Consider the following 12,301-nt stretch of genomic DNA (forward strand, 5'->3'; position numbering starts at 1 on the left):
TGCTCAAATAATCAATTTTAATTGTGATTTTATGTTCTTTGTTTATTGTGTGGCACACTTTTCACCAAAGAAAGTACACTTGCTCACATATCACTTGCTATGAATCAAACTCGCTTGCACACATGGCAAGGTTGGCAAAATTCTTAAGTTATTCCACTTTTGGAATGTGTTACAGAGTATGACTTGGAAGCTTAAATAGAGATGATGAACTTCTTAACCTTCTTTTTAGGATACAAATTCTTCCTCCTCATTTTTTTATTGAACAAACAATGTATTTGCACTTAAATCTTTCTAACTAAAATATTTTTAAGTAGATGTAATTTTCATGTATCGATCCTTATAATCGTTACTATAACTTACTTTCCTTTATACAAGTTAAAATAACTTCTCTCACTTCCACTATCCATTATAACCATTTTTAATAATTTATTTAAAGCAAAGTTCCATTTTTAATTTCTTTAAAAATTCTGTGCAACTTTTTTTTTTTTTTACAATTACAACCACGTAGCTTTAATCTTTCTCACCACCATACTTGTTTTTTAGAGTCTGTTCCGACTTCCTCCCTACCATTTCTCCACAACACTCCATTTTACTAATTTGTAACGTCTACTCAACCAAAAGAAACCTCTACAGTGATCCCTGATGAAATAAACAGAAAGCAAAAATATCCATTACAGACTATATAAAGCACCAAGCAACAGCACGTCCATGTATTTGACCGCCCAGTAGTACTTTTGCTGCAGGCAAAAACACTTATTCCAAAACAAATTATTCATTTCAACGATCTAATGAGTGTAAGACAACATTGTGCCTGGACTGAGAAGATGACAGACAGGTATGAATAATTATAAATGTAATAACAAAACAGCGGGTCAATTTGGATTTCAGGATCTTCACCGGGTTTATGTGAAACATTAAAGAATTCATAGCAATCATTCCCCTAAGTGCCAACTCCTCCCCAACGGAGTACCCCAACCCTAGTGAACAATTTCTTGATGGAAAAATCAGAACTAACCATTAGTAAGTCGTCAAGACTCTGTTGAGAGGAGGGATTGGATTCCAAAAACAATGAAAAGAACTCCACCCGAGAGTGCAACCTGCATCAAAATAGATATAAACTTGGTTTTACTAGTTGCTCACCAAATTAAATGCAAACCATAACTGTCGCGTAAGGATAAAAAGGAAAAGTATGGATCTGGATTACAATTTTCTCAGATATCTGAGATGCCAGACTCTTTCCTCCTAGAACAGCAGCAGTGGTGCACACTGCTTGTCCCCTGAGAAAAAGGGGGAAAAAATGATGAAAACTTACTAATCACTAATCAGCAGCATATACAGAGTGAAGATATATAAACATACAAAATGGAAACAGCACTGTATACATACAGAGTGGTTTCAAAATATGAAGGAAATAGCGATGCTTCAGTAAATATGTATAGATATCTCTAATGGTAGTAGAACTTACAAAATTCCACCAAGAACCACACCGAATGGATTCTCATCTGCAGCCAAACCAATGGTAGCAAGCTGAAAAGACAGTGAAATACTCAGTCCAACATGATAAACATGCAATAGTCCTGTTAAAGAAAAGACAGAAATATGACATTCATGTTATAAAGTTTACCTGGCTCTTGTCGCCCCATTCACCGAAGAATGTGATGGAAAATGCCTGCAGAATAGGCACTTTCATTTTATTTGACAAAATGCAAGCTTATCAAGATTCAACTAAATAGATTATATAACTTATGACCTTCAGAAATATGGGAGAGAAGAACTGTGTGAGAAATGGCCGCCTCTCCTTTTTTGAATCATCATCAGCCTGATAGCATAGGGAACAGTTAAATGTCTTCATAATCTTAAAATGTTATTAAAAAGGCTAAATACTAAAAAGCCCTTTCCTTTTCCAAATATCCTAAATAAGCTCCTATACAATTTTATCTAATTCACCCCTTGGGTAGGGCTTGGGAGCTAAGATTTTACAATTTGAATTTGGATTTCAGAAATAGTGTAAATTGAGTAGTAAACTATTTAGAAATGTAACATTCATGATTTCTCAAATCCATGGATTTGTTAGATGCTTATCTAGTAATGAATTTGAAATTCTTAAAATATTTTTGGATTTGACAAATCCATGCTTTATCCTTCTCTAACATATATTGTATTGAATCTCAACTAATTTGCTCAAAATATATGCATCCAATTCTTACCATTTATATAATAAAAGAAATACAAATCCAAATTTCGAAATCCATATTCCCAAACGGAGCATTAAAGTTCTAATCAAATAAGTTCAACACTGAAAGAAAACATGTTGTCGGTGTATAACACTTTTCCCTTTTGAGAAATATACTGTTGTTTCTGTACCTTATTGCCCCCCTTGAATGTTCCTGGGTTTGCCTTCCAGTCAGCATCCTAGTCACACCAGTAAAGTAACATTTAAACAATTTCATTTTTCCCCAAACAGGGAAAAATTCTACTTAAACATCAGGAATTCATTAAAATAACCAACCAGTTTTGCTTCAACTTCAGCCAATTCTTCAGCCTCCCTATTACAGAAATGTAGTCAAATCATAACATGATTAACTTACGGTAAAACAAAGTTTTACCTAATGACCAATGACAAATTCAGTCAGCCATCTCTATGACAACCACCCTTTATAACAGCATTTCGTTATAAGAGTCAAGTTTCTAACAGAATCAATTTTCTATGTTTTATTTTAATCCTCTATAACAGCTTTTCACTAAGAACAGCAACAGCCATAATTATGAAGTATATTTTTTATTAATTAGTTCTCTACATCAGCTTATTGTCTCAAACTTTAAGTATAGTTATAGCTATTTCATATAAGCAAACCTATTAATTATATTTTATTAAATAAAAATGATCTTAGTTAAGATATTATTTTAATAAAATGTTTAAATTTCACATAAAAATATAATAATCATATTTCATTAAATAAAAATAATATTTAATAAGTAGAATTAAATATACCGATTCAGTAACCATTAAGTTCTCTAATTAAGTACTCTATTATGAATCTGAAACATCATAAACTTATAAATTGATTACTTAACTTAGTAACTCATGATTAACTAATGAATTCTTCACCGATACAAGCATTATATTGCCACCAATAAAATGGAATCTACCAAACAAATTTCCATTAAAAACTTCTTTAAATAGTTTATTAATAAAATATAAATATAATTTGTTGGTGTTTAAATTGTTTCATTTAATTTATTAAATAAAATATAAATATAATTGAAAACTGCAAACTGCAAATTGCAACTTAAATATTTTTTTATTTTCTATAAGGTGAAAAAAATAGGTTAACAACAACTATCTCGCTGTAACATCCAAATGTTGTTATATTATAACAGCCACGTCTTGGTAGATAAATGAGACTATTATAAAGAGGGTTGATTGTAGAAGCCAAACCCAAGAAATAGATATAGGACTATTGAAAGAGACTAAAGAGGTAATAAAAAGCATTACCCATTCTCCATAAATGCATCCCATAAAGACCACAGGCCAAATCCAAAGAAAAGCAGAGTCGTAATGTGATGTGTCCATTTCCTAGAGATCTGCATAATAAAAAAAAATACAAGAAGAGAATGAGAGCATTTACCCTACAAGTTCATAATTGTTATATGTACAGGAGTGCATGGTAAATAATTAAATTTGATTAAATTAACCACCCAAGCAGACTAAGGTTTGTTGTATAGTTCATAATGAAGGACACCACACTTTTACACACTAGAGTTCAACAGTACCACAGTTACTGATAGAACTACACAATACGTGGCTATTACAGGCTTCACTCTGTATCCAACTGTTCAAACATAATTTACATCTGAAAAGATTTAATCCATGTTTATAAAGAACACTAAGATTTTAGTTCCAGAAGAGATTGAGATCTAAGTTTGGAGGACAATATTTTATCACCAATAGCAGCAGCCCCAATATTAAATATAGCATATAGCTTTAAGTGGGTAAGCCTATAGCCACACTGAAGTACATCCAGTGCATTTTGTAACCTGTAACTTTAGAGAACAGGGGTCAATCAAATTGACTTCAATTCAGTTCTCTTCCTAGCACAGATATTCATATTTTCCAGGCAAAAATGACCAAGAATTACTTAGTTCACTAAATATTGCTAGGAGTTGCTCAAAAAAAGGCCTTTAATGTGGTCGTTCAGGTCCTTTAAAAGAAATTAAAATTGATCCACAAGTAAAAGAAGCCTTTCTCAAACAGCAATCAAACCACTTACAAGATTTGGAGCAGCCCAGCCAACAACAGCAGAAAGAATAGTCATCACCTACAGATAAAAAGTTTCAAATAACTTGATGCTCAATTAAAAAAAAGTTAACAGAGTGAATCTGAATGAAAATGATGCATGGAGAAAGGGAAAGAGAAAAACACTTACAATTAAAGCTGCCAGGCATCCTAACAAGACAAGTTTCCTGGGATGGCGCATTGCCAAGATCTGGAAACAATAAAATACGTGATTTTAAAAATCAAATAATCGAGCTATTTCAAGATAAAATGCAGTAAATTTTGTGATTTTGGGCCAAGCACAATACTATAGGATTTAATACACTATTTAAGTGAAAACATGGAAATCACAACAACGCAATTAAAGATGCAAAACATAGGAAGTGCTTTCTGACATTTAAGTATATATCATATTCATCTCTAAATAAAACCTGTATCACTGACAAAGTTAATACTCTTATCCATCATGCGTTGGAAGTTTGGAACTAAATACCTACCCTCTCCAGGAACCAGAAAAAGACATTAGTTTTTCTAAGCTTAAAACCATGTTCCAAGTTTTTAGTACTCTAAACAATCTACGCTCCATTTCTTCATTCATAAATAAGGCTTGCTTAGGTTAAAACAGCAACTTCGAGTCACTGTGATAAATACGCATATTATCACCAAAGAAAAAGTAAACGAACAAACATTAAAATTATTAACCTCATGAATGAAAATGATGATGTATTGCGTTTTAAGAAATTTATGCACAAGTTAATTCCAGTAAAACCACTTGATTACTAAAAACCAGAAATTCAACACTTACACAAGAAACACATTTTACTACAAAATATTCAGCTATCGTTACTATTGTCTCTTAGAACAGTTCATTCCCTTGAGTGTAAACAAATATTTCATTCTCACACTGGCTGACGGATAACAATTCAGAGTGTGGGTAACCTGAAAAGTCACAGTTTACATAGATAAAAAGGAAATATATTACTTTAAAGGTCTGCAATCTGATTCTCTCTTTTTCCTACATATGAGGAAATCCCAGAGGGAGGGGGCATTTGAAATTAATCCTCTTAAGAGATAACAAGAAATACGAAGACTGTGTTGTTGAAGGATGGATTTAACTGGCACAGGTGACTTCGGGAGTAACTCATGTGAAACAAACAGATACTAACCGGCCACATAAGTTTTGACAAACAATGATTGTTAAAGTTTCCGCATTTCAAAGAAACTAGCCAACGAAAGAGTAAATTGGCACCTTATTTTTTTTTAAGGATGGATTTAGCTGGCACAGGTGACTTCTGGGGTAACTCATGTGAAACAAACAGATACTAACCGGCCACATAAGTTTTGACAAACAATGATTGTTAAAGTTTCCGCATTTCAAAGATACTAGCCAACGAAAGAGTAAATTGGCACCTTATTTTTTTCTAAGGATGGATTTAGCTGGCACAGGTGACTTCTGGGGCAACTCACGTGAAGCCAACAGATACTAACCGGCCAAGTAAATTTTGTGAGGAAACTAAGACCAAGAAACAGTGCAATATTAAACAAAGGTGAAATTATTCATGTCCACGTGATCGATCTGGAATGCACCTAATGAAGCAACTGGTTTTCTTTTTCCATTCAGAACTCATTCACAATCAATTTTAAGTAATTTAAACCCGCAACATTCCTTTTCCTTTTAGGAGTGAGCAGTCCTTCAAAACTTTATAATCCAATCAAATGCCTGATAAGCAGGTTTTTAGCCTCTTGCTTTGTTTTACACGCACAAAGGAGAATAAAATACTTAGAACATGATAAATTGAAAAAAAAAAGAAAAAGGAAAGAGCAACAATATTAAAACAATACAAAAGGTGTTTAAAAAAAAGCCCAAAAGGTTGTAAAAGTAAGTTGACTGTTCATTATTGACAACATGAACAACTCAGTTTTAGTTTCAAGTCCTTTTCAGAACCATATTCAATACATATTAGTGAAACACCAATTTAATAAATATGATTAACCAACCAAAGAAGAAACTCAAAATATAAGATTTGACTAACCGCGGCAGCGAAGAACGTCTTGTCGCCGATCTCCGATAGCACAGTCATGGCCAAAGACTTGGAAAAGCCCTTTTCAAAAGAAAAAAAAGAACGATGATTAATTGTCGCAAATCAAAATAAAAAAGAAAGCCATAGTCGATTCTTCAATTTGAACAATAAAAGAAAATTACTTGCACAATTGAGGTCATGATTGCAGTTGCAGAGAGTGCCGAAAGAGTCAAAGAGAAATTCACAGAAAATAAAAGATTTCTTTTTTAAATTGTTTTGAGAAAAGGAAATCGACTCTCTTTCTCTCTCTGTGATTGAGTTCGAGCTCCGAGTTTATGACTCGGGCTGAATCTTTGGGATCACCGAATCAGCTGCCCAGAGAAAGAGACGACTAAACTACTGCTTAAGGGTAGTTATATGGCAAGCATAGGGGAAGCTTTTGCCCATTAAAAGTTGGGTAAATTACATTGCAGATCAGCAATTATGTTTCACTTTCTGTTTTGGTCACTCCTTTATTATTATTTCTTTTTCTGTCCATTTCCATTAAGAGCGTGACGAATAGTGGGCCTCGCAGTTAAAAATAATAATATATTATTTTAATTTGATCATGATTTTAAAAATTTAACCTCGACTTTACAAGTTATTTCAGTTTAATTTTATTTCTAAAAAATTTAAAAAATATAAAACGTATAAATATATATATATATAAGTTATTAAAAAGTTTACTTTTTCCTCCACTTCTCCCGCTACTACTGCCACTATTTCCCCCTCCCCTATTCAACCACTAGGTTTAGACGATTTGAAGGATTAATGGGAACAAACCCTTTAAAGGTTGGATGTTTTGGTGTGCAGTAAATTGACCACCCACCACGAGTATTGCAACGCTCTAAATTTTCCGATTAACTATACGAGATCCCAGATAAGAAATTCAATTTTATTAGTTCTTTTTGGACAATTGAGAGACCATTGAAAAGCAATTTGAGATGTTTTCAAAGTTTCGAATTCAATCAAATAAAAATATAAATGGCAATTTTTTTCTCCCAAGGCATTATGTCAATTGAGGTATAATTATAATTAAATATTAATGTTTAAGATTGTGTGTGGTGGTGAGATGATCTGTATCAAAAATAAATATTGTCCACATGTACCAAAAAAGCTTTGACGTTTGACCCAAAAGTTGATATTTTAAATTGCTAAAATAATACACTTAACGGCCCCTTTGGTCCGCCATTGTTGAGCAAAAGAGAAGAAAATTTGTTCTTCTTTCACAAGCTTTTCTCCTCCAAATCTCTCCAAATCACCATTTTCATCACCCATATTTAAAGTTTTTGAGCTTCCATGAAACGTTAGTACAATAAAGTGAAGATTAAGGTGAATATTTGTGATTTTACATCATTTTGATACTCCATCTAGTATTTATGAGTATCATTATGTTAGTTGAGTCATTTGAATTGCTATTTAATGTTGTCATTATGAATTGCTTATGAGTTTTCCCAAAGGCGAAGTAAAAAAATTTAAATTGTGCAATCAATTTTTGAAAAATAAAAAATATATATAAAAGTGATATAAATTAATGTACAATATTAATCATTGATAAAATAATATATAATATAGGTAGATATAAGTATACTAAGAATTTGAAAATTTTAGATCCACTCTCCCAACTTTTTTTGGGGAAAGTAGTGATTGCGAGGTTTACAAAGTATTTTTTTACTAATATGTTATTATATTATCTCTATCATTCAAATTTTGTAATCTTAGCTCTCAATTCTTGAGCAGCCAAAATGTTTTAAAGGTTAAATTTGACTCGTTTGACTTTTTCTTTTACTATTGGTTTGTACTTCACTTTGGCTATTTACTCTTTTTGTTGTTGTTCTTTTTCTATTTCACTAGTAGACTTCTAAAAAAATTAAGCTTTAAACACAAAAGTTTTCATGAAGCCAACATTACAACTAGAAATTTTCTTTCACATAAATAAAAATCACTTAAGTACTTTTGGTGTCATGAGAATATAATATATCAAAATTTAAACACAGGATGCAATATATCAATTTTCAAACATAAAATTCACAACAATCACACTATTAATAACAATTACTAAATAAAAATACTACATTTCTAATCAATATTCAAAAATTTCAAGGTTATAAACACAATAAATCCTAATTTCGTCATAGATTTGTATTAGTTAGCCTCTAAAAAATCATTACATAGTCAAGATGTTAGGAATCTCAAACAAAATCAGTATCCCAAAATCATTCAATCAATAAAAAGTTAAACCTTGCACAAAAATCTTAATCTATCACAAGGAAAGTTAAAACTCTAATTTTCTAGAGGTTAATCAATAAAGCTTGAAAAGAAAAGAAGAATTGTTACACAGTCCCACTTGAAGTATTGAAAGATTGATCGCCTTTCTTGTAAAAATACTAGAGAGTGTGTGTGTGAGAAAAAGAAAACTTTGAGAGAAAAGTAATTTGTGTTAAAAGAAAATAAAAATATTAGGGATTTTTGAATTTTAGTGGATACAAATATTCATTTATTTTTATATAAAAGATTTTTTTATAAAATAATTTTCTTTCAAAAATTTTGGTGAATAATTTGAAAATTTTTACAAGGTCAATTCATCAATTATATAAATTTTCTAAAAAAAATTATGAGTGAAATTCCCTTTTACTTTTTCTTTATGGGGTCTCATACATGTGGCTCCGCCTATGGTGCTCACAACATGCTTATTTATTTTGTGATAAAAATTTATTAGAGAAAGAAGCTCTCAACAAAAGTAAGGAAAAGATTGTTGATTGAAGTGGAAAGTCGAAAGCTTTCTATCATTTTGTTGATTTTGGGTAAGTTCTTATGGGACTTATCATAATTACTTTGTTCTAGGAGTTATTTAACTTAATAATATGTTAATTAATGAATTAAAAGATAAATTAAGAATTATGTGAAACTTGTGTGTGGGTGACTTGGGAGAAGGTTACTTGAATGGTTATTGATTAATGGAAATATGGATTTAAACATGAAACATAAATGTAGGTAGATGTGTATATATGGAAATGTGATTACATATGTGATTGATGATGATATATGAAATTTGTGTAATGTAAATGATAAGATAAGAATGGTGAAAGTTAAAGGTGTACTTTGTTGAATTAATGGTATGAGATTTAATTGCGTGAACATGTTTTTAATATATTTAGGGACTTTTAAAGCTCTTGAAACATTACATTAATACGTTGATTGAGTAATATCCTTATAAACTTGTAGGTTTAGGACACGGTTGGCATGCCAATAAGGATTATTAGCGCACGTATGAGTTATATGGAGACTTGGAGATTGGTGTTGTTACCTTGGTTTGACATTCGATATGGGCCAAAGGAATGTTCTCTTTGAGAACCTTGGTTGTGTAGGTTGAAATGTACATTTGTGCAATGATTATATACATACACGGTTGTGTGGGATGGAATTATCGAGTGCTCGAATCTCGTTTTACTAAGGTTACAAAGGGGCCAGAAGGATGAGTGAATGTAATAGCCCGTTTTCCAATGGTGACGAAACAGTGGTTTCGAAACCATAAATTTCTGTCGTGTCAGCCTGTAAATATTATTTATAGAATATTTACTGAGTCATTAGAGTCGTTTTAATATTTGGTTTAGAAATTTTAACATTTAGGTAGCTAATTAAAGAAAAAAGACAAAATTGTAAAAGGTGCAAAACTTAGTAATTATTGCATTTTGATTATTTAATAGCTTAATTAATAAATCCGGGAGGGCCAATGAAGCAATTAAACCCTTTTTAATAGATAGTGGACGGCAATTGAAGTTAAAATTGAGTGAAATGTGTTGCAATGGCAATTTTGTATTAAATCAAAATTAAACAAAGCATAATTAAAAGAAAATTTCACCATCTTCTTCATTTTTCCATGGTTTTGTCGAAAAAACCATGAAAGGGTAAGCTTGGAGGTTCAGCTAGCTCACCCTTTTCCATGAGTAAGTTTTTGAGCCCCGTTTTTAATAAATTTTATGTTTTTGAGATCGTTACAACTAGGTCCAATTAACTCGTACCTCCTTTTTTGAATTTTTAAAAATTTTAGAAGTTGCCATTGATGAATATTGGTTTTTTTATGATAATTATGTGTTTAAATCTTTGATTGTGGCATTTGGTTGTTTTGTTAATTAATTTTTATTAGTTTTTTATTTAAGGATTAAATTGTTAAAATGTTAAAATCGCATGGTTAATTGGTGAATAAGAGGTGTTTTCTGGACTTTTTAGAAGCCTTGAACATTTAGCTGTAAGTTGATTCGTTGAAAATGGTTAATTTTATGATTTTTAGGTTAAATGACTAAATTGCAAAAGTAGTAAAAGTTAGGGGTAATTGTGTAAATTTCAAAAATAAAAGGGTATAAATTGTAGAATAAATTGGAATATGAATTTTAAGCTAATAATTGAGAAATTTTTCATTTTAGTTCAAAACCCTATTGATTACGTGGAAATGGGAAAATTATGGAATAGTCCCTAAACTTCTACAACTATTACAATTCAGTCAAAGTAAGTTCGTTTGGTTTGTAATTTAATATCTATATGAATTGTATGATGATATGATATGAAATAGTGGATATTATTTGTTCTATTGATGATGTAAAGTTGTTTGGAAAATGTTATTGAATTTCGGTACTAGGGCCGGATAAGCGCGAGATAGAGTACAACTAAATAATGGCGTATTATGTGGGGTTGGAGTGGAGATTGATGTGGCGTGTTGTATATATTTTTTCCCTAGTATACCGAGGTTCTGTATTTTTTACGAACCCTCGTGTTATACTATCATATTCTGGCATGCTATGGGGGCGGATGTATAGCCTACAGGCTAGGCACTTAGTGCCGAGGCGTGTTATCGGTTGGATTAGGTTACATGAGCATTTGGCGTGTTATTGGTTGGATTAGCTCTTATGAGCATTTGGCGTGTTTCAGTTGGACTACTTGTATACTCATATCTGTAAGTCATTCATCAAGTCATAAATTATTGTATTATAACTTGTTTAATGACTTTGAATGGCATGACATGTACTTGATATCTTGAAGTGATTTCGTTTTGGACATGTATTCTTTCCAGAAATTATTATTTGAGAATTGAATTGAGCTATGAAATTCACTGGTTTGAAATTGTGGATGACAGGAAACATTAGTTGTGGAATTGTATTTGGTTAAATTGTTATATTTATTTCGGTAAGATTCATTGTTTCTGTCTGTCGAACTTACTAAGCTTCAATAAGCTTACTTGTGTGATTTGTATTTTCTTGTAGATATCTTTTTGTGGGATGGAAGACCGGATCAACACTCGAGTCACACTATCCATTCGATTTTGGTAGTTTTTGAATGTTTATTTTGGATTATATGGCATGTAATAGGTTGTTACGTCAACGACCTCGTTTGATATGTGTATATATAATCATGTGCCTAGTTGATCTTTGGATTTATGTTTGTTTCATAATGTGAAGATATTATATGGTTGCTAAGTGTGGTGATGAACATAAGTTTGTTAAACTTAGTTTGTCGTTTGGTTTTGGTAAGCTTAGCTAATAATAACAATTGATATATGTTTGATTTTAACTTGGTAAATTAGGAGTTTGGATAATTGGCTCAAATAGGATAAGTATGTATGTTTGAATAGTTGAATGGTTGATGATTTATATCATTTTACATGTATGTATAATTGTGGTACCAATAAGGGTACTTTGGTTAGACACTTAAAATGGTTGATTTGGCATGATTTGAGTAGGTTTAATGGTAATTTGAATAGGTTTAAGGGCTGGTGTTTGGAGTGCTTGGTGTCCAAGAAATCTTGAAATGGTAAAATTGAGTTTTAAGGTTCATTTTGGCACACTTGGCCTGGGACACGGGCTGCAACACGGCCATGTGCCATACACAGTTTGAGACACAGCCCACGACACAGCCGTATGTATCAAGTCAGTGAGTCATACGGTTTGGAACACGGTCTATAACACGGCTC

The 12,301-nt window shown here is 31.7% G+C and overlaps 1 protein-coding gene across 6 annotated transcripts; it reads right to left on the minus strand.

The window, feature by feature from the left end:
* Positions 1–429: 429 nt before the first annotated feature.
* Positions 430–6,783, minus strand: LOC107920512 (GDT1-like protein 4). Of its 6 annotated transcripts, none has more exons than XM_016850255.2 (13): positions 6,480–6,783; positions 6,310–6,378; positions 4,428–4,487; positions 4,272–4,319; positions 3,497–3,585; positions 2,510–2,546; positions 2,365–2,412; positions 1,751–1,819; positions 1,625–1,669; positions 1,466–1,527; positions 1,205–1,277; positions 1,016–1,097; positions 649–737 (listed from the first exon to the last, which is right to left on the minus strand). In XM_016850255.2, exons 1-12 carry the CDS (start codon positions 6,495–6,497, stop codon positions 1,029–1,031), a joined length of 687 nt encoding a protein of 228 aa, XP_016705744.1. In that variant the 5' UTR covers positions 6,498–6,783; the 3' UTR covers positions 649–737; positions 1,016–1,028. The 6 variants fall into 6 exon arrangements, with proteins under 6 accessions (XP_040966191.1, XP_016705744.1, XP_016705743.1 ...); XM_016850254.2 differs by having other exon boundaries at positions 649–752; XM_041110257.1 differs by lacking the exons at positions 649–737; positions 1,205–1,277 and adding an exon at positions 430–639.
* Between the last annotated feature and the right edge of the window lie 5,518 nt (positions 6,784–12,301).

Source organism: Gossypium hirsutum, chromosome D13 (genome assembly GCF_007990345.1).
Source record: "Gossypium hirsutum isolate 1008001.06 chromosome D13, Gossypium_hirsutum_v2.1, whole genome shotgun sequence".
NCBI lineage: Eukaryota > Viridiplantae > Streptophyta > Magnoliopsida > Malvales > Malvaceae > Gossypium > Gossypium hirsutum.